This window comes from Hylobates moloch, unplaced genomic scaffold, assembly GCF_009828535.3.
Source record: "Hylobates moloch isolate HMO894 unplaced genomic scaffold, HMol_V3 SCAFFOLD_6, whole genome shotgun sequence".
NCBI classification, from domain to species: Eukaryota; Metazoa; Chordata; class Mammalia; order Primates; family Hylobatidae; genus Hylobates; species Hylobates moloch.
In genome coordinates, this window is record NW_026652281.1 from 84,580,781 (window position 1) to 84,603,318 (window position 22,538).

General features: G+C 51.8%; 1 protein-coding gene across 2 annotated transcripts in view; it reads right to left on the reverse strand.

Annotated features, from left to right (window-relative positions):
• Window positions 1–5,673: 5,673 nt before the first annotated feature.
• The window catches only part of GPT2 (glutamic--pyruvic transaminase 2), a 48,893-nt gene continuing 32,028 nt past the window's right edge, over window positions 5,674–22,538 (reverse strand). For both annotated transcript variants that reach the window (XM_032157275.2, XM_032157276.2), the window contains 6 exons: window positions 20,366–20,445; window positions 18,320–18,456; window positions 14,245–14,419; window positions 12,120–12,275; window positions 9,940–10,052; window positions 5,674–8,071 (listed from right to left, as the gene is read on the reverse strand). In XM_032157275.2, the coding sequence (XP_032013166.1) occupies window positions 7,981–8,071; window positions 9,940–10,052; window positions 12,120–12,275; window positions 14,245–14,419; window positions 18,320–18,456; window positions 20,366–20,445 (752 nt within the window). In that variant the 3' untranslated portion in view covers window positions 5,674–7,980. The remainder of the gene's footprint in view (window positions 8,072–9,939; window positions 10,053–12,119; window positions 12,276–14,244; window positions 14,420–18,319; window positions 18,457–20,365; window positions 20,446–22,538) is intronic.

Below are 22,538 nucleotides of genomic sequence, written 5' to 3' on the forward strand. Positions count from 1 at the left end.
TGGAAATGTTGGGAAATGGCCCTAGCTGCCTCTAAATGTCATTTTCACAATGTATTTGGCATACTAAGGGCATATTTTTTCCTTCAGTTTGAACATATATTAAACACTTATATCAGCACTGCTCTAAACCAAAGATAATCAGCTAAAGTGCTCAACAAACATATCTGCTTGCTAGGAACTATGCTAAGTTACATAACACACACACACACACACACACGCACGCGTGAATTTTTTTTTCTCCCATTTCTCATATTTATTCTATTTGTGTTTATGTTGAGACAGAGTCTTGCTCTGTCCCCCAGACTGGAGTGCATGCAGTGGCACCATCTTGTCTCACTGCAACCTCTGCTTCCCCACCTTAAAGGATCCTCCCACCTCAGCCTCCCAAGCAGCTAGGACTACAGGCACGTGCCACCATGCCTGGATAATTTTTGTATTTTTTGGAGAGACAGGGTCTCACTATGTTGCCCAGGTTGGTCTCAAACTCCTGGACTCAAACAATCTTCCCGCCTTAGCTTCCTAAAGTGCTGGGATTACAGGCATGGGCCACGTGCCCAGCCACTCACACTTATTCTATTACCCAATGAGTGGCTATTAGCCCCGTTGTACAGTGTTAACACTGAGTAATCCTACAGCTGGTAAGGGGTAGAGCCAAGGTGCATGCCATGGTCCACCTACCCTGAACGCTGCTCTCGGGACAGTCCCTTTGGTGTTCTGCCTCCCAGACCATAGTGCAGAAGAGGTGTCATGCCCTGGTAGGGAACACTGGCCTGGAAGAGTTCATGGTGTTACAGGTAGTTAGGGCTGAGTGGCGCAGCAGAGGGCTCTCTCCCACCCATTAGGAATGTCGAGTGATAACATTGCCTCTCTAAAAGGGACAAACTGGGAGCCCACGCCAGGGAGAGGCCATTTCCTGATGATCCACACTTGCCCTAAAGTGTTAATTGAATGCAGGCACCAGGGAGAAGCAACTTCCCGGGCACGTGCATTAAGAGATAAATGGCAGGCCGGGCACAGTGGCTCACGTCTGTAATCCCAGCACTTTGGGAGGCCAAGGCAGACGGATCACGAGGTCAAAAGATCGAGACCATCCTGGCCAACATAGTAAAACCCCGTCTCTACTAAAAATACAAAAATTAGCTGGGCGTGGTGGCACCTTCCACCACTAACAATGGAACTGCTAAGAATGGCCCGCAATGATCCTAAATACAAGGGTGGGAGAGAGAAATACCCTCTTTATGTAAGTACGTTCCTTATACGGCATTATTTTATTTTATTATTATTTTTTGAGACAGAGTCTCACTCTGTCACCCAGGCTGGAGTGCAATGGTGCCATCTCGGCTCACTGCAACCTCCACCTCCAGGGTTCAAGCAAGTCTCCTGCCTCAGTGTCCCAAGTAGCTGGGACTACAGGCGCGTGCCACCCCAGCCGGCTGATTTTTTGTATTAATAGTAGAGACGGGATTTCACTGTGTTAGTTAGGATGGTCTCGATCTCCTGACCTCGTGATCCGCCCACCTCGGCCTCCCAAAGTGCTGGGATTACACGCATGAGCCACCATGCCCGGCCGGTATTACTTTAGAAACCAAGAACTGTACACAACCTAAATGCTGGAGGTGCCATGACAGTCATCCATGGAGTGGCTGAGGCAGCCATAGAAACTGCCCACCAGGCTTTTTTTTTTTGACGGAGTTTTGTTCTGTCACCCAGGCTGGAGTGCAATGGCGTGATCTCCGCTCATTGCAGCCTCTGCCTCCCGGCTTAAAGCAATTCTTCTTCCTCAGCCTCCCAATTAGCTGGGATTACAGGCAGCTGCCACCACACCCAGCTAATTTTTGTTTTTCATCAGGCATTTTTATGAACATGTTGTAACATTCAAGGGGAAACAGGACCCAGAACTATGCACCCCCGTGAACCATATAAAAATATTCTCAGGAAAAGAACAGTAAAGAAATATTCCCAGAATGTAAGACTTGCTTAACTCTGGTTAGAGGATCACAGTGGGTTTCACATTTTCTTTAGTTTTTTTCCATATAAACATGTTTACTTTGATAAAATATTTTTTGAGAATTTCACACTTTTATGTAATGTACACTTTTATGGTCTGACTTTGTTCTAAACATTACTGGGATTCTGGGTTGCTGTTTGTTTTTGCTTTTAAGAGATAGGGTCTCTCTTAAAAGCAGTGGCATGATCTCGACTCACTGCAGCCTCAACCTCCCGAGCTCAAGTGATCCTCCCACTTGAGTCTCAGAGTAGCTGGGACTATAGACATGTGCCACCACACCTAATTTTTGTGTTTTTGTAGAGACAGGGTTTGCCATATTGCCCAGACTGGTCTTGAACTCTGGGCTCAAGCAATCCACCTGCCTCAGCATCCTGAAGTTCTGGGATTACAGGCATAAGTGGATTGGTTTTTATTTTCGTTGTTGTTGAGACGAAATTTTGTTCTTGTCGCCCAGGCTGGAGTGCAATGGTGCGATCTTGGCTCACTACAACCTCTGCCTCCCAGGTTCAAGCGATTCTTCTGCCTCAGCCTCCCAAGTAGCTGGGATTACAGGTGCCTGCCACCACGCTCAGCTGATTTTTTGTATTTTTAGTAGAGACGGGGTTTCACCATGTTGGCCAGGCTGGTCTCAAACTCCTGAGTTTTTTTAAAGAGAGATAGTTGATGTTTTTATTAAGCTGTGTATGAATCCATTTTTAAAGTTTTGGCTGGGCGTGGTGGCTCATGCCTGTAATCCCAGCACTTTGGGAGGCCCATGTGGGCGGTTCACAAGGTCAGGAGATCGAGACCATCCTGGCTAACACGGTGAAACCGTGTCTCTACTAAAAATACAAAATAATTAGCCGGCCTGGTGGCGGGCGCCTGTAGTCCCAGGGGAGGCTGAGGCAGGAGAATGGTGTGAACCTGGGAGGTGGAGCTTGCAGTGAGCTGAGATCGCGCTACTGCACCCCAGCCTGGGAGACAGAGTGAGACTCCATCTCAAAAAAAAAAAAAAAAAGTTTTAAAATTTAGTGTCTTCAAAAGGATTTTGAGGGATGCCCCCAATATTTGCATTCAGAGCAAAGGCAGATGAAATTGGAGAGGAGAACCAAAAGGTCAGTATGTCTTTTTTTAAAGTGGAAAATAAAATCTCTCTATGACTCTCCAGCTGACCTGTGCCTCCTAAGGAAGAGAGCCGATGGATGGCTGGCAGTAAGGTTCATCTTCCTTCTTCTTGGAGTTCTCCCCACTTGGGGGGCAGAGTGACAGGATATCAGCAGACAGCACTGAGAAGTGGTCAGGCACCCACCAGTAGAAAACTGCATCATCCCCTCCCTTCTACGCATCACCCTTTTTTTTTTTTTGAGAGGAGGTTTGGCTCAGTCGCCCAGGTTGGAGTGCAGTGACATAATCTTGGCTCACTTCCACCTCCGCCAACACCCCACTTTTTTTTTTAAGAGGCTGGGTCCTGCTCTGTGGCTCAGGTTGACGTGCAGTGGTGCTGTCACAATTCCCTGCAGACTTGAACTCCTGGGCATCAAGCGATCCTCTGGCCTTGGCCTCCCGACTAGCTGGGACCACAGACATGTGTAACCGTGCCTGGGTAATTTTTAAAAATAGTTTTTGTAGAGGTGGGGTCTCACTGTTGCCCAGGATGGTTTTGAACTCCCAGCCTCAAACAAACCTCCTGCCTCCGCCTCCCAAAGTGCTGGGATTACAGGTGTGAGCCACCACGCTCAGCCCCTCAACCCACCCTGAACTCACCCCTCCCTCCTCTATCCCTCTCTGAAAAGGCCCTGTGGTAAATGGGTTTTGCTGGGGCAGCACCACGTCCAACTCCCTTTCCTATGGGGAGCAGCGTCTCCTCTTCAATGTTATGTCCCCAGTGGGCTCCACCTCCTCCTGCTCTGTGAACAGGGCCACCCAAAGCCCCTTATTCTCATGGGTCAGAGGCGGGCTCAGAGAAAGGCACATGGGCCCAGGCAGCCAATCAGGATCCTCCCTTGGGATTTTTCCAAGTGGAGTTGGACAAGACAGACTGCATTTAACAGAGTGAATTTGAAAACCGAAGCAGGCTTCCCTCCCAGGTGCGCAAGGCCATACTTCCTCTTTCTGCTGACGCTACTCTGCGTGGATTTCTATCACTTCCAACTGAAGTAATTTTCTCTTTCTATATTTTCCAAATTTTAAGAGACTGAGTCGGCCGGGCACGGTGGCTCACACCTGTAATCCCAACACTATGGGAGGCTGAGGTGGGCAGATCGCCTGAGGTCAGGAGTTCGAGACCAGCCTGACCAACATCGAGAAACCGTCTCTACTAAAAATACAAAATTAGTCAGGCATGGTGGAGCATGCCTATAATCCCAGCTACTTGGGAGGCTGAGGCAGGAGAATCACTTGAACCTGGGAGGCAGAGGTGGCGGTGAGCCAGTAACACACCACTGCACTCTAGCCTGGGCAACAAGACTCTGTCTCAAAAAAAAAAAAAAAAAAAAGACTGGGTCTTGCTGTGTCACTCAGGCTAGCATGCAGTGGTGTGATCATGGCTCACTATAGGCTCAACCTCCTGGGCTCAAGTGATCCTCCCACCTCAGCCTCTCAAGTAGCTGGGACTATAGGTGTGTGCCCCGACACCTGGCTAATTTGTTCAATTTTTTTTTGTAGAGACAGGGTCTATGTTGCCCAGGCTGGTCTCGAACTACTGGGCCCAAGTGATCCTTCTGCCTCAGCCTCCCATGCAGACAGGGCCACAGGTGCACACCACCACGCTCAGCTAATTTTTTGCATTTTTACAGAGATAGCATCTTTTTTGGTTGCCCAGGCTGGTCTCCAACTCCTGGGCTCCAGCGATCCTCCCACTTTGGCCTCCTAAAGTGCTGGGATTATAGGCATGAGCCACTGCATCTGGCCACCAAATTTTCTTTAGTGAAGACACAGAAATTTTAGTTTTGAGAAAAAGTCCTGAATTCCAAAATCACTCATCAAAATCAAACGTCGATATGGGAAATGAATGAACTCCCTTGTATAGACAATTCCCCCTTTGCCCACGGGCCTCCAGTGCTCCCTCGCCCACCCACCCTCCCCAGCCCCGGGGAAGAGGCTGTTTGTTCTTATTTCTCTTCCACCAGGCAGCCACGGTCTATGTTCATTTGAATCACATTCTATTCCAAAGAATCCATGAAGTTTCTCCACCACAAGTGAACAAAAAAGCAGCGCAGGGGTCTTAGGATCAAGCCCTAAGACGACATGGAGGGTGGGCGACATGGCTCACGCCTGTAATCCCAGCACTTTGGGAGGCTGAAGCAGGCAGATCATTGGAGGTTGGGAGTTCGAGATCAGCCTGGCTAACATGGTGAAACCACGTCTCTACTAAATATATAAAATTAGCTGGGTGTGGTGGCACACACCTGTAATCCCAGCTACTCAGGAGGCTGAGGTAGGAGAATCGCCTGAACCTGGGAGGCAGAGGTTGCAGTGAGCCAGGATCGCGCCACTGCACTCCAGCGACAGAGTAAGACTCGGTCTCCAAAAAAAAAAAAAAAAAAGAAGACATGGAAGCTGAGAAGCCATGCCTGGAGTTCTGTCATGTTTGGGGGAAATGCCCGTTATTGTGCTGGGAACACAAATTACAAAGAGTGAAGGTGTAAAGTTAGTAATGTCCTCAATGTTTAGATTCAAACTACAATGAAAGTTAAACACAGTCACCATTTTGGACATTTTATTTATAGAAATTTCCAGCAGAGCCATTGTTAAGTACCTTTGTCAGGAGATGCCTGTGAGAACCTAGACGGGAAAACAGCCACAGGATGATCTGCATCTGTTCCTCCCTAACACTCCACACACACCAGAACAGGAACAGCCAGGCAAGCCTCTGGGTGCACGGTGATGCGCTGTCTGAGGCACAGCCCAGCACGTGCTTCCTCAGCACATGCTACACACACAGATCTGGACGAATGACAGACACTTCACAGATATAACTTCCAAGTGCAACCTCAAATGACAAACAACTTTCTCAGGTAGTGCCTGGACAGGAAAGGCACTGGAACACAATCTGTAGAAAACCAAACCTATCATGATCAGCATTCCTACCCGATGTTAACCTCCTAGACTAGCTGACCTTATTTATTTTGAAAGCAAATCAAGTGTATAGTCTCTTTTAAAAAAACTGTGTAAACGTTGTAAAGTTTTTAGGGGCTGTTTATAATCTGAAGAGATTTATAAAAAATTACTGGACTTGTTAGGACTATAAATACTAACCCCGCCTCCCCCATGAAAAAGCAATTGTTACAAAAATATAAAAAATATACCAGCTTCTACGATTTAACCTTTCCACCAGAAACCTCACGACTCTGGGACTCATCCTGGTTTATATACCACACAGTAAGCACAAGTGCAATTTTCTCCATTTTTTAAGGAAGGAAAAGTTTTAGAACATTCCCTTTTGTTATTTGAGATTGTGGCTACTTTCTTCATAGGGGCTGCGATGTCGGTGGGTAAGGACAGTTTGGAGTTTCTGTTTCCTCTGCACGGACCCGGTGTGGAAATCACAGCATAGAGGCTGCTGCCTCACTCCTCAGCCTCTTCTGCTTTCTCTCCAGCTCCTCCAATTCCATTTTGGGACATGCGGGGTCCCAGGCTCCTGAGCTTCCCTAACTTCCCACTGGGGAAGGCAGGGAGGATGGGGAGGCTCCCAGTGAGGGAGGCGAGGGCTAAGCCCGTAGCACCGCAGCCTCGAGTGTGGTCGGCCCGCCCAGGGTTGCTAATGGCAGAGAAGCTGCATGCTGGGGGATGGCACCCTCCTGTCCTGGGAGAAGCCTGATGCCACAGGTAAGAGTCTGCAGCCTGGGAAGGGAGCCGGAAGCTAACGTGAAGGCAAAACACTCTGCATGAAAGCACAGCAATGAACCTCCAACCACGACTCACTGACTCCTCCACAGCAGCCAAGCTGCCAGGCACTTTTACCACCTAAAAGCTAAGAAACCGACCAGATTCAGCTCGCCACCATTCAAGAAAGGCCAGGGCCTTGGCTGCTCGGCAGGTCCCGGGTATTGCCCTTGTTTTCAGCCCGTTTCCCCGCTGTCACCAGCAGGGGGCGGTGTGCACGCAGGCTCGGTCAGGCCCCGGGGACAACAGGCACTGGTCACCCGCGGGATGGGTCCACACCATTCCAGCGGCTCTCTCCACGGAACTGGGACACTGCCAGGCTGCACCTTGTGTCCCTGAAATTCAGGGAGACCTCTCAGACGGGGTTCCAGCCTACGCATGTTCAAGGGAACCCCTCATTCCCAAAGCCCGCCAGGCGCACAGAATTCTCAGGCCTGGCTGCGTTGCTGGGAAGCGGACACCAGCTTCCTCCTGCAGCCTGGCTTACCCCCACGCCTCACCGTGGGGCCCTCTGAGCGTGGCCACAGCCCCCAGCATCTACCCCAAGCTAGTGCAACATCCTGCCCAGTCCACGTGCTACTGCGCTCCCCGTGCCTGCCTCCAGGCCACCGGGCGGACCTTCTCTCAGCCCCAGGGGCCTTCCAGGACCTTCTGTTCAAAGGACCGGATGCTTCACACCGCTAAGGGCTTTATTTCACAGATCACGGTGGTGAGTTTGGATTTCCAGCCCTCACCACGGTTAAGTCACACATTTCCCGACACCTGCTTATTTCTCCAGATCTGAAACATCTCACCCAACACACCCTAGTTGTTGTAAACCCCAAATGCACTTTCCAGAAGCAAAAACAGTAACAGATTCAGAGAACCCTGGCCACACCTGCTGAGCAGGTCCCCTCTACTCTGGTTGCATATAGAATGCTTGTTTGCTCAAAAGAGAGGCGCTCTCAACATCAAGGCACAAAGAAAGACGTCTCCGGGGGCAAAATGATGACGAAGTGACCAGCAGCCTCTGCGAGGCCCGAGGCAGAGTCATGGGGGAGGCGAGTTCAGCCTGGCGGGCACTGGGAGGAAGAGCCGAGGACAGGTCTCCCGCTGGGGCTCAGGCGTCCTCACGCGTAGTTCTCCAGGAAGTTGATGTGGAAGTCCTTCACCTTCTGCAGCACCGTTTTCAGCTTCTCCACTGGCGGGAGGATGGTCATCCTGGCAGGAGAGACAACAGTGTCAGCCTGGCTGCTCTGCAAGATGGGAGAGGAACGAATCCAGTGGCTCAACTGCGTCTAGGAATGGAGGAGGGAGGTCTGCCTGGTCTGCTTCGACAGCTCCAGCCCAGACAGCGCCCAGCACTTGGACCACTTTCCCCTTCATTCATATGTTGGTTTTTTCACCCAAGTAATACACGTGAACAAAAGCAATAAACTGGAGCAGCATTTAGGCTAAGACACATCCACCCATTACTGCAGAAGGCCTGCATCACTTTTTTTTTTTTTTTGAGATGGAATTTTGCTCTTGTTGCCCAGGCTGGAGTGCAATTGCGCGATCACTACAACCTCCACCTCCCAGGTTCAAACAATTGTCCTGCCTCAGCCTCCCGAGTAGCTGGGATTACAGATGCCTGCCACCATGCCCAGCTAATTTTTGTATTTTTAGTAGAGACGGGGTTTCACCATGTTGACCAGGCTGGTCTCGAACTCCTGACCTCATGATCCGCTCACCTTGGCCTCCCAAAGTGCTGGGATTACAAGCATGAGCCACTGCACCCAGTCACATTTTTTTTTTTTGGAGACAGGGTCTCACTCTGCTGCCCCAGCTTGAATGAAGTAGAGTGATCATAGATCACTGCAGCCTCAAACTCTTCGGCTCAGGCGATCTCCCATTTCAGCCTCCCGAGTAGCTAGGATTACAGGCATGTGCCAACATCCCTGGCTAGTTTTTAAACAATTTTTTGTAGAGACAGGGTCTTGCTATGTTGCCCAGGCTGGTCTTGAACTCCTGGACTCAAGCCATCCTGAATTCGGCCTCCCAAAGCGTGTGAGCCACTGCACTCGGCCCTCTGGGACATTTTGACCACTGAACAGAACTTTCTCTAAAGTATGACTCTTGGGCTTTCCTAGAGTTTCAGAGAGAGATTTCACTCCTACCTGAGGGGACTTTTTTATCTCTAGTCAGTCCGACAGTGAGACACCCTGCAGTCACAACTCCGTTCCAAAGGAATTCCCAAGTTGCCACAGTAACTAACACCTCCCTCTGGTCCACCAATATGCTCCCTGGCCTTCCCGGCAGCCCTCTTGCTTAAATCACTTTCTGATCAAGCCATCAACCACTGAGATGAGCCTGACCAGGGGTGGGAAGGCCAACCGGACAAGGTTTGTCCATCCAGGGGACACGACCCATGACCTTGCCTAAGTCAAGACTTGGCTCCGGGTGCTAACAGCTCGTGCCATTTCTTTTTTTTAGCATCTGCCGCAGGAGACATCTGAGAGCAACATGTGCGGGGAAGATGCTGTTCTGAAGAGAACTGGCCTCAGTGGAAAACCTCTGCTCCAGCCAGCTCAGCTCTGGGCACCGGCATTCCCGTCCATGCAGGGCCAGAGTGGGGTATGGCCTGGGCGTGAGTGGCGCAAATTCCACTGCAGCTCCTCAGCAGGCTCCGGGATCACAGGCAGCGCCACGGCCCCGGGTGCCGCCAGGAGCTGAGCACATGCCAGCACCACTCCAGGCACTGGCAGCTGTGTGCTGCCATCACAGAGTTGAAAACGGACAAGGAAATAAGAAAACACCCTACTAGGAACATTTCAGACAACGATGGGACAGACGGCGGAGTGGAGAGACAGAATAGTCAAGGAAGACCTTTCAGGGAATACAACCCTAAGCAGACAACCACCCAGTTTTTCTTAATCCCTGGGCAGGGTCTGAGCTTGGCTCTGCGGCAGGACAGAGTGGGGGTGACTCGAGGGAGGACAGGGTCTCCGCACCTCTCTCTTCGAAGTAGTCCTCTGCTCCATGTCAAGAAGTCTACATTTCCCTGGACAAGACCCGGACCAGCCCCTACTGCGGAGAGGAAGTCATACCTGAAGTGGTAAGTGCCTTCCCTCTGCCCAAAGCCACTGCCGGGCACAACACAGATGCCAGTCTCCTCCAGGAGCTTCATGCAGTAGAACATGTCTGGAGCCATTTGATGGGCCTAGGGGAGCAGACAGAGCTCATGATCATTACTGGCTTTGCAAACACACCATTCAACCCTCAAAGCCAAATGTAATCTAAATGGCAGGTCTCTCTTCCACAGCAGTGCCCTTCTCCCCTTCCGCTCTTAGAGGACCAGGGCCAGACGCTGGGATACTGCTGATGGCCGGTGCCGGGCACAGACACCTGAAAACTACTGCAGGACAGCCAGGTGTAGGTAGTGGTGCTCCTGCCCATCATCAGGCAGTGCCCATCCCCAGGCAGCTACTCAACAGGCATCAGCAGTGGCTTCCTGCAGGTCAAGCTGCATAATCCTCTGAAAATGGGGCCCTGGGGTCTGCACACCATTTTCATGGAACGAGCTTCTCTGAGGCACTCTCAACACTGCTTCCCACACACTGGTTTGCATGACCACCCGGGGAGCCTGTTAACTACAGATTCTCAGGTTCTATCATCAGGGATTCTTTTTCTTTTTTTTTTTTTGCAACAGTCTCCCTCTGTCACCCAGGCTGGAGTGCAGTGGTATGATTTCGGCTCACCACAACTTCTGCCTCCTGGGTTCAAGCAATTCTCCTGCCTCAGCCTCCTGAGTAACTGGAATTACAGGCACGCACCACCACACACCACACCTGACTAATTTCTGTATTTTTAGTAGAGACAGGGTTTCGCCATGTTGGCCAGGCTGGTCTCGAACTCCTGACCTCAAGTGATCTGCCTGCCTCAGCCTCCCAAAATGCTGGGATTACAGGCGTGAGCCACCACGCTCGGACTACACCAGGGATTCTTTTTTTTTTTTTTTTTTTTGAGACAGAGTCTCACTGTGTCACCCAGGCTGGAGTGCAATGGCGTGATCTCGGCTCACTACAACCTCCAGCTCCCGGATTTAAGCGATTCTCCCTGCCTCAGCCTCCGGAGTAGCTGGGATTACACTGCAGGCCACCATGCCCAGCTAATTTTTTTTATATTTTTAGAGATGGCGGTTTCACCATGTTGGCCAAGCTGGTCTTGAACTCCTGATCTCACGTGATCCACCTACCTTGGCCTCCCAAAGGTGATTACATGCATGAGCCACCATACCTAGCCCAGGGATTCTTTTCTTTAAATTTATTTAAGAGAACAGGTCTTGCTCTCGCCCAGGCTGGAGTACAGTAGCATGATCACAGCTCACTGTAGCCTCAACCTCCCAGGCTCAGGCGATCCTCCCACCTCAGCATCCCAAGGGGCTGGGACCACAGGCATGCACCACCCAGCTAAGTTTTAAATTTTTTGTAGAGAGGGTTTCACTATGTTGCCCACGCTGGTCTCAAACTTCTGGGCTCAAATGATCCTCCCACTTCAGCCTCCCAAAGTGCTGAGACCACAGGTGTGAGCCACTGCACCCAGCCTAACACTAGGAATTCTGATTCTGTAGGCCTAGGGTGGGGCCTAGACTTGGGTGTTTAACAAGGTATTCAGGAGGCCCCCTTGAGGCCCAGGAGTTTACAACCAGTCTGGGCAACAAAGTAAGACCCCATCTCTCTCTATAAAAATGTAATTAAAACAAAACAAGCCAGGCACAGTGGTTCAAGCCTGTAATCCCAACTCTTAGGGAGGCAGAGGCAGGAGGATAGCTTGAACCCAGGAGTTTGAGACCTGCCTGGGCAATCTAGCGAGACCCCGTTCTCCACAAAAAGGAAAAAAAAAAAAAAGGCCCTAGGTGATGGGTGCACACGCTGAGGTTTGAGAAGCGCTGCTCCAGGATGCAGTGGCTGGGTGAAGGTGGTAGCTCCTGCTGCTTCCCCCGCAGGCATCTCACCTGGGCACCGCCCTTGGGAGCAGCAGCATTCACAGAGTCCAGATCAGCTCCTTTCCCCTGGGGCCCACCTCATGTTTGCCCATCATCACAGCACATGGCTGGGCCTCCAAGAACCTGTCATCTTTACACAGTCAACACCATCTGGCCGAGAGGTGCATACAGTTCAGAGTCTCCAGGGCCAGCACTACTGCTCTCCAAGATAAGCAGGGGCCCCCAACCCAGCATCTCAGGTGAACCTGGTAAGAGAGAGCCAGCCCAGCCCATGCCCCAGACCTGAGCAGCCTCCACAGCTTTGGCAGGAATGAAGATCCGAGGGAAGGCATACATGGCCCCCTGCAAGGGGTTGCAGTGAATTCCAGGGACTTGGTTAAACAGGTCTTCCGTCAGCTTTGCTTTTTTGGCCAGATTACCCAGGACCGACTCTTTCTCCTGAAGAGAGACGGAAACAGCACAGCAGTCAGTATCTCTGATAAAGATTCACTCCAGCCACCGATCTTTCCTGCAGCACTTGCGGAAATCCCGGATGATGACTTTGCTCCAGCTTTGAACACATGTCCCCTCTGACCCAGGCGTTGACTCGGATTTGCTCTGCCCGGGTCACATGCCCCATGCACACCACGCAGACGGAGTGGGCGGGGTGGTCTGTTCCTTCAACACTGGGGTATCAGACAGACTGACCAAAGAAGAGCTTGCGTGAGCCTGAGCACAGCAAAACAGGGAGGTGGGTGGAACACGTCTCCTGGCACGAATTCTTCCACAGCACTCACCCTGGGAGGCTGCCACGTGCCCTGCAGTGTGGGGCACACAGACACCAGGGAGTTCTAGGCCAAAGGGTAGAGCCCGGCAGCCTGTGTCATGGGTTCTGTTCTCGTACCAGGATGTCTTTCCAGAAAATGAGAAAAACCAGTTGTTGCCTGTCAGTCTGTATGGACTTGGCTCTGGACGGAATTCCTCAGAACGTGCTTCTAGGACACATGCCCATTCTTCTGCAGACGGACCCCACCAATGCATCTGGGGGGACCAGCGTGCCCCACCCTCTGTCTGTGTGGTGTGCATGCAGCACAGGACCCAGGCAGAACAAGTCAGGGTCAGTGACTGGGCCTGAGCTGGGCGTATGTCCACGGCTGGAGCAGAGTCACCGTCCAGGGCTTCCACAGGTGCCGCCGGCCAAGTGGCGTGGAAGATGTGGGCTGCAGATGGAGGCATAAGCACTATGTGGCCTGTCCACATGGGGAGCATGGTTCAGCCTGGAATCACGACACGGGCCACAACACAGATGGACCTGGAGGACATCATGATAAGGAAAATAAGCCAGTCACAAAAAGACAAATAAGACATGACTCTGCTTTTTTTGTTTTTAAACGGAGTCTTGCTCTGTCACCCAGGCTGGAGTGCCATGGCGCAATCTCAGCCCACTGCAACCTCCACCTCCCGGGTTCAAGTGATTCTCCTGCCTCAGCCTCCCGAGTAGTTGGGATAACAGGCATGTACCATCCCCGGCTGATTTTTGTATTTTTAGTAGAGATGAGGTTTGACCATGTTGGCCGGGCTGGTCTCAAACTCCTGACCTCAGGTGATCCACCCGCCATAACCTCCCAAAGTGCTGGGATTACAGGCGTGAGCCACTACGCCCGGCCAACATGACTCCATTTATATGAGGAACCTTGAGGAGGTGAGTGCAGAGAGAAGGGGGTAGAAGGGTGGCTGCCGGGGCTAAGGGGAGGGCAGGGTAGGGTGTTAGTGGGTAACAGGTAGAGCTCAGTGTGGGATCATGGAATGGCTCTGGAGATGGATGGCAGTGATGGCAGCACAACAGTGTGAATGTCCTGAATGCCAGAAAACGGAGCACTTTATAAAGGTTAAAAAGGTCGACTTTATATGCACTTTACCACAATTTTTTAAAAAAGAAGTGAGCCTGGACCAGTTGGGAGCTGACTTCTAGGTTACCTGACCCATAAATTCCTTTGTTTGAACTGGTCAAAGCTGTCAGAGCTGGAGGACCCTGTCAAGCTGTGAGGACATGGGTTGGCAGAGGCAGGTGGGGGCCTGGGATCGATGCTGCGCCCCTCCACCTTCTCGTCTTCTTTTCAGTTTCATGAGTCCCCCCAGTGAGTTATCGGGACACAACTCCCTTCCCTCCTCGACACTCGCCGTGAGGAAGAGGAAGGGTTCACCTGCCCACACACACTCACAGTCCTACTTCCAAACAATGCCCAGCTGCACCTCCGGACTTCAACTCATGGGGGTGGTTCAGGCTCTGAAGAGCCATGAGCGCCCCTGCAGGCCACACCCTCAGGAGGCTGCTGTCTGGCCATCTGGAGACAGGCTGGCCACCAGCCCAGCAGGAACTCTCGTGACCCCGGCCACAGGGGGTGCGGACGCATCACAGTGGACTCACTCGGCTGAACTGCTCAAAGGACTCCTCTCCTGCCACCGGGGGGTTCACGACAATGTCCATGGCGGCCTGCCCGGACACCGGGGGGCACAGGCGCACCGACAGCAGCTTCACCAGCTGGCCCTTGATCTCAGGGTGCAGGTTGATCACCTCCATGTAGCCTCCTCTGTAACCACACCTGGAGGGCCGAAGAGAGGGAGAGGACCACCAGTTATAGAAAGACCTCAACAAAGTGCCATTTGGACAGCCAGAATCGAAAGCACCCCCACACCCAACACCTAATGGCCAGGTGTGGCTGAGTTCTTGCCAATGGAAGGTGAACAACAGTGATGATTGTATACAAATTCCTATTTTTTTCTAAGAGACAGGATCTTTTTCTGTCACCCAGGCTGGAGTGCAGTGGCATGATCATAGCTCACTGCAGCCTCAACCACCTAGGCTCAAGCAATAGTCCCACCTCGGCCTCCCAAATAGCTGGGACTATAGGTGTGTGCCACACCTGTGTAGGTGGACCTGTAGGTGTGTGCCACCATGCCTGGCTAATTTTTTTACATAAATTTTTATGTATGTAGAGATAGGGTTTTACTATGTTGCCCAGTCTGGTCTTGAACTCCTGGCCTCAAGCGATCCTCCCGCCTCAGCTTCCCAAAGTGCTGGGATTACAGGCGTGAGTCACCGTGCCAAGTTCTGTAATTTATAGCCAAATTATAAATCAAATCATATGAAAATAAGCTGAGGACACGTGATGAGTTAAAAAAAAATCTTTCGAGACCAAATCAGCAACATACATCTCCTTCTCTGGTGTGTGGCTGCAAATGTTCACAATAACGACCACAGGAACGCAGGTGGCCAGAGGCAGGAACCTTCCTCCATGCATCCTCCACCCCCAGCCTCAGAGCACCTGACACGATGAGATGCTTAGTAACATGCTTTTGGGGGAGCCAGGTGCAGTGGCTCAGCCCTGTAATCACAGCACTTTGGGAGGCCGAGGTGGACGGATCACTTGAGGTCAGGAGTTCAAGAGTAGCCTGGCCAACATGGTGAAACCTGTCTCTACTAAAAACACAAAAATTAGCTTGGCATGGTGGCGCATGCCTTTAATCCCAGCTACTTGGGAGGCTAAGGCAGGACGATTGCTTGAACCAAGACCGGGAGGCAGAGGTTGCAGTGAGCTAAGATTGCACCACTGCACTCCAGCCTGGGCTCCAGAGCGAGATTACATCTCCAAAAAACAAAACAAAAAACAAAAAAACCATGCTTTTGGAATCACACTGCTGAACGGAACTGGCAAAGATTCCCATCTTATCCCTGGACTGGACATTTCAAGGTGAGAAGATAAATTCTAACATCTCAGAAAAGTGTCCCATAACAAAAATGGAAAGAAAGAACTTTCTGCTTAATCCTTTGCTGATGAGCAGAGAATCAAAATGAGTAAAGCAGTCAGACCCTAATTCATCCAGATCTGAGAACACAGGGCACGACTCAGGAACCCAACATCAGGGCACTGACTGGTAGCGTAATCAACAACTGAGATGGGGCAATGGATAAGTGTGTGGTAAACATGCTTGAGTTTGAAAACTGAGTTCACCAAGAACAGATTTGTTTAGGAAAAGAGCTACAGAGCAAAAGGAAGTCAAGCAAGGAACCAGGACTGCTACAGGGTAGACCAGAAAGACCAGCCTACGTTAGCCTGCACCCAAATCAAAGAAGCCCAACAACAGTTTGGCAGCCATCCCAAGGGGGCTGCTCCCTTGACCTGGCGGAAGTATTCCTTCGAGCTTCACGCTTACGCTGTTCCAGCCTAACAACCAAGAGCCCTCCCCACGCCGACACCTGGCACAGAATAGGACCCCACCACGTTGGGAACACACGCCCTTTGCTGCAAACCCACTGGTCTCTCCTCAGTCTCTGTGGCTTCCTCCTCTTTCTCCTCACCTCCCAGCAGTGGGGGCCCAGGCCCAGGCCTCACTCCATGTAAGTATGAGATGTGTCCAGGCTTAGAGCTCCAACAATCTTACAATTCACACCCAGTCATCTCCCAAACTTAAACCACCCACCAGAGGTCAGCCTGCCTGGAGACTTACACATCTCTCTCCACCTGGATGCCAAGCTGGCATGTTTCAGTTTAACAGGTCCAAAACCAAACTCCTGCTCTTTCCTCTTAAACCTGCTTCACCCTCATCCTTCCTCATCTGTTGACTGCAACACCATCCTTCCTGTTGTTTGAACAAACAAATAAGGATTCATCATGCAGTGGAGTGATCCGTCCACCTCGGCCTCCCAAAGCGCTGTGATTACAGGGCTGAGCCACTGCACCTGGCTCCCCCAAAAGCATGTTACTAAGCATCTCATCGTGTCAGCTCACCACAGCCTGGAACTCCTAGGCCCAAGCGATCCTCCCACCTCAGCCTCCAGAGTAGCTGGAAGCGCGCACCACCAAACCTGGCTGAGTTTTGTGTTTTTTTTTTTTTTTTTTTTTTTTTGAGACAGAGTCTCGCTCTGTCGCCCAGGCTGGAGTGCAGTGGCGCAATGTCGGCTCACTGCAAGCTCCGCCTCCCGGGTTCACGCCATTCTCCTGCCTCAGCCTCTCCGAGTAGCTGGGACTACAGGCGCCCGCCAACACACCCGGCTAATTTTTTGTATTTTTAGTAGAGATGGGGTTTCACCGTGGCCTCGATCTCCTCACCTCGTGATCCGCCCGCCTCGGCCTCCCAAAGTGCTGGGATTACAAGCGTGAGCCACCACGCCCGGCCCTGGCTGAGTTTTAAAACATTTTTTTGTAAAGAAGGGGTCTTGCTATATTATCCAGGCTGATCTCAAACTCCTGGCCTCGAGTGATCCTCCCACCTCGACCTCCCAAAGTTCTTGGATCACAGGCGTGAGCCACCGCACCTGGCCAGGATTCATCCTTGACTCTTCTCTCCCACACCTGTCTTTTCCACCCACAACTCCTATCAACTCCACCTTCAAATACATCCAGGATCCTCTCCCCATCTCTGTCTGGTGCACAATATCTCACCTGTGAGACTGTAACAGCCTCCTGGCCTCTGTCCCCATCTGTACCCCATCCCCCACCACACAACAGCCAGAAGGAGCAACACACCAGCTAAGCAAGGCCACATCCCCTCCAACAGCTCCTATCTCATGCTGAACACGAGTGAAAAATACAATCGCCAAAGAGGACCAGGTGACTCGGCCTCCTATAATTCTCAGGTCTCCACTCCTGCCACTGCCCCCGTGCCCCCTCCTTTCCAGCTCCTGGCTGTTCCGCCAACATGGCAGGTGTGTTCTGCAAGCACAGCAAGTGTGCTGCTACCACAGGGTCTTTGCCCAGGCTGCTCCCGCTGCCTGCAACGCTCTTCCCCCAGATATCTGCACAGTTCCCCACCACACTCCTTCGGGGTTTAACTCAGAAGCCAACTCCTCAGTGAGGCTGCACCACTTCAGCCTTCGACCCCACCCCTACCTCTCTCCTAATGACTGTTCTCCGTGGGACGCACGATTTACTCATTTGCCTACAGCTCTCTCCCCTCACTAGAACCCACGCTTTGTGCCGGCAGGAGAGTGTTCGCTGCAGCATCCCCAGCACTGAGATCAGTGCTGGACTCATCGTAAGTGCTCAGTAAATATTAGCTGAATGAACAGACACAAGATTACAGCTGACCCTTTAGCCTCTGAGGTCACACAGTGCCTAAGGCAGCCCTGCACCCAGAGCGCGGCCAGTCAGCCTAACAGCATCTGTCTGTCTGCTCCATCTGCCCTCCCTGACCCCTCAGACACCATCAACCTCGGAACAACGCTGACAGAGAAAACACCAGGTGTCGCAAGCTGCCACGTAGTCCTGTTTCCACTCCATTTGTCCGTTGTCTGGCTTCTCTGAGCCTGCCCTTATTTGAGCCCCTGTACCAGGGCTGTTCTCACACCACGGCTCTCCCACTGGGGAGATGCAGCAGAAGCAACAGATAAGGGCAGCCTTCTCTCCATCCAAGTGGGTGGACCACGGGGCAGGGCAGAGGAGCTGGCAGCGTGAGGATCTGGCGGGCCCAGCAGTGGCAGGAGGGAAGGGAGGCCCACGTACTCGCCCATGTAGCCCTTGGAGGTGGAGTGGAAGGAGGCGAGCTCCACGTTGCTGGAGTACTCGGGCCCCATCTCGTACAGCACCTTCTTGAAGGAGTGGAATCTGCAATCTGGAGAGTACACGTTGTCCTGGTACACCTGCGGGGGCATGGCAGGGACGGTCACCAAAGGGCCCTCAAAGAGGCTGCTGCCCAGTGTGGCCAAGGCAAGGGAGGGCACAGGTGCTGTGGGCCATGAGGCCCAGCCGGCCCAGCCTCCTGTGCCATTCCAGGGATGAGCCAAGCATGCCTGAAGGAACTTTCTGGAATAAGCAAGGAGGCAAGGCCTCAGGCTGGATGCTGAGACAGCTCAGGAGCTCGCTTGATTTCTCTCACACTCGTCCCCACCCAATCCCCAGACTTCCCTTCCACCCCATCTGACCAGTGATGGCGCCGAGACCCCCATCCTCCCAAGCAGACTCTCCTCCTAAAGCATGGTGCTTCCTTGCTTTACCAACACTGGTGACGACGGCATTAGTGCCCCTTTCCTCTGACCTCCTATTTGAAGAGCTAACCCTGTTGGGTTTCCTTTGCAACACTTAACCCCCCCGGAGTGGAATCATTGTGTTCTTCCGCCCACTTTTCCCTGCCAGAGCAGCACCTACACCCGTTTGGTTCTTTCCAGTCCCCAGAGTCCAGCACTCACAGCTGGCAGACACCCACTCTGGCCTTTAAGGTTAATTCCCCATCTATTTTGGAGATCAGAAAAACTGAGGCTTTCTGGGGCCCTGGAGATCAGTCAGAGGGTCAAGCTGGCTCCATTGCCAAGCCAGGCCCTGTCCTCCTCGTCTTCCTCTTCCCAGACCCAGAAGGAAGTTCTGTATACCAGGTCATGAGGAAAACCATGGGTCTCTCTGCTGCCCTTTCTCTCCTTTAGAAAAGAAGATATCAGGCCCATCTACTATTAAGGGAACAATTTGATGGGTAAGCTGTATGTGTATTATGTGTGTGTGTCTATGTACGTGTCTGTGTGTATGTACGTATGCATATGTGTGTATGTCTGTGTCTGTATGTCTGTGTGTGTATGCGTGTGTGTGTGTCTGCATTTATGTGTGTGGGGGGGTGACAAGGAGCAAAGAAATGAAGGCAGCGGGCTAGAAGCTGCAGCTCGCCGGAAATCATGCAGAAATGAAGAGGAAATAAAAAGAGGATTTGATGGAACCTCAGTTTCTTTCTTACAAAGCAGAAAAAGAATGAGCAGACCTTGGTTCCAGAACTGGAGGTCAAGAAGCAACAGGTACGGGGTTAAGATCCCTTCCTGAGATGTAAGCGAATTAAATGAAACAGCAAATACAGAAGCGCTGGGAGGCACAGAACTGCAGCTTTATGAGGAGTGGGTGTCAGTCATTTCTGCCACTGGGAATCCCCTCTCCTTTGTTGGGTAGGAGCCCCTCAGTTGGCCCTCAAGGAATAACCCTCCTTGGTTCTCTATCTGGAGGTTTGGGAGAAGAAAGCAGAGGGCCCATCCTATGCTCTGGGCCTGACCAATCTACATACTGGAACCCCTACATCACAGTGATTGGTTCAGCAATGGGTGTGTGACTCAGGCTGAACCAATGAGGCTCAATTCTGAGACTTGCTGGAACCACCAGGGCAAAAAGCCCTCTTTCCTAGGCTGGGAATCTCTAGGCTGGGAAGATAACAGGCCTGTGTATGATGCCAACACAGAGAGGTGGAAAACGGAAAGAGGACCTGAAAGATAAGGTCCAAGCCCCTGGATCCAGCTGCGCACCTGTGACCCCACCGGCATTTTTTCTTTTTCCTTTTTCTTTTGGAGCTTAAGTGATTTGGGCTGAATTTCTGAAATTTACAACCGAGAGTACAAACCAATAAAAGGGTAATTTAAGTCACAGTCCCACAAGTTGTAACACTGAATATCCTCACCCTAGGCCAGAATCATTCCTCCAACACCAAGACAGTTCTCTCTGGCTGCAGAACAATGGGGGCTGGGTCCCTCCCTCTAGAAAAGAAAGCTAGTGACTGCTCCCTCCGAGTGGGGACACTCTTACCTCATCAGCCAGGAGAAAGAGCTTCTCTTCCCAAGCAAAGTGGATCACATCTTCTATGCACTTTCTGCTTTGTACCTGGCCTATAAAATCCCCAAGAAAACCAAAATGTCGGTTGTAATGCTGTTTAAATTGTCCCAGGTCAGAAGCCCATCCAGAATCACTCAGTGCCCTGTGTTCCCTTAAGACCCATAGAACCCCGCCCCCAGAGCCCCCCCACCCAGAGCCCCCCCTCCCCAGCTGCCATGCATGATGGTGTAGTTGGCCTCCAGGCACGCCCAGAAGAGCAGCCTGTGTGTCTGACTCTCCTCAGCCAGTTATGCGAGGGAGAAGGGGTTCTCGCCCGGCTCTCTTATTTATTTACTTTTTATTTTTTTGAGACGGAGTTTCGCTCTGTCACCTAGACTGGAGTGCAGTGGCGCAATCTCGGCTCACTGCAAGCTCCACCTCCCGAGTTCACGCCATTCTCCTGCCTCAGCCTCCTGAGTAGCTGGGATTATAGGCATGAGCCACCACGCCTGGCCAATTTCGTATTTTTAGTAGAGAGGGGGTTTCTCCATGTTGGTCAGGCTGGTCTTGAACTCCCAACCTCAGGTAATACACCTGCCTCAGCCTCCCAAAGTGCTGGAATTACAGGTGTGAGCCACTGCGCCCGGCCCGGCTATTTTTTTTTTTTTTTTTTTTTTGAGACAGAGTCTGTCTCTGTCGCCCAGGCTGGAGTGCAGTGGCGCAATCTCGGCTCACTGCAAGCTCCGCCTCCCGGGTTCACGCCATTCTCCTGCCTCAGCCTCTCCGAGTAGCTGGGACTACAGGCGCCCGCCACCACGCCCGGCTAATTTTTTTGTATTTTTAGTAGAGATGGGGTTTCACCGTGGTCTCGATCTCCTGACCTCGTGATCCGCCGGCCTCGGCCTCCCAAAGTGCTGGGATTACAAGCGTGAGCCACCGCGCCCAGCCTCCGGCTCTTATTTTTATGAAGGTTTTGTGTGTAGGTGTGGTGTGGTATGTGTAGGTGTGGTGGGGTGTGTGCACACGTACACTCACATGTGCATGTGTCTGTGTGTGGTGTGTTGGCATGGCGGGGTGTGTGTGGTGGGGTTTGTGTGTAGGTGTGGTGGGTGTGTGTCTGTGTGGTGTGTGTCGGTGTAGTGTGGTGTGTGTGGGTGTGGGGTGTGTGTGTCTGTGTGGTATGTGTGTAGGTGTGTGTGTAGGTGTGGTAGGGTGTGTGTCTGTATCTGTTGCATGTGTAGGTGTGGTGGGGTGTGTGTCTATGTGGTGTTTGTGTAGGTGTGGTGGGGTGTGTGTTGCACACACATGTGCATGTGTGGGTGTGGGTGTCTGTGTTTAGTGTGTGTAGTATGTGTCTATGTGTGGTGTGCGTGTCTCTGTGGTGTGTGTGTGGTAGTTTGTGCTGCAGAACAGAAAGGCATGGAAGCATCATAAGGAGCAGGGACAAAAGGCCTGCTACAATGGCTCACGCCTGTAATCCCAGTGGCTTCGGGAGGCCAGGGTCGGAGGATCGCTTGAGCCCAGGAGTTCCAGACCAGCATGGGCAACACAGCAACACCTCAACTCTACAACAAAAATTATCCAGGCGTGGTGGCTTATGGCTGTAGTCCCAGCTACTTGGGAGGCTGAGGCTGGAGGATCGCTTGAGCTCAGGAGTTTGAGGCTGCAGTGAGCTATGACTGTGCCACTGCACTCCAGCCTGGGTGACAGAGCAAGACCCTGTCTCAAACATAAAACAAAGAGCAGGAAAATACAACTGCAGGAGTTAAATCTATCAGCTCGTGCCCTCCCCCGATTACTGCACACCAGCAGCAGATGGTGAAGAGACTCTCATTGGCTGTGGCCACTGGGTAAAGAGTTAGCTCCTTTCTCCCCAGAGAGGCACCCATGAGCTCCACAAGGCAGGGACAAGGCCTCTCCCCGCTCATCGTCTTCCCTCGAAGACAGCACTCAACAGATGCTCAATAAATAACTACAGAATAAATGCTAAGTGAATGAGCCTGGGCACCAGCTTTGGTGTCTCCTGTCAGCTGCTACCATGCATCACTAAAGACGAGCACGCTGCAGGACTCTAACGCTAACAGAGAACACTTACAACACATTTTATTATTTCTCTTTAATTTTTGAGACGGAGTCTCACTCTGTCACCCAGGCTGGAGTGCAGTGG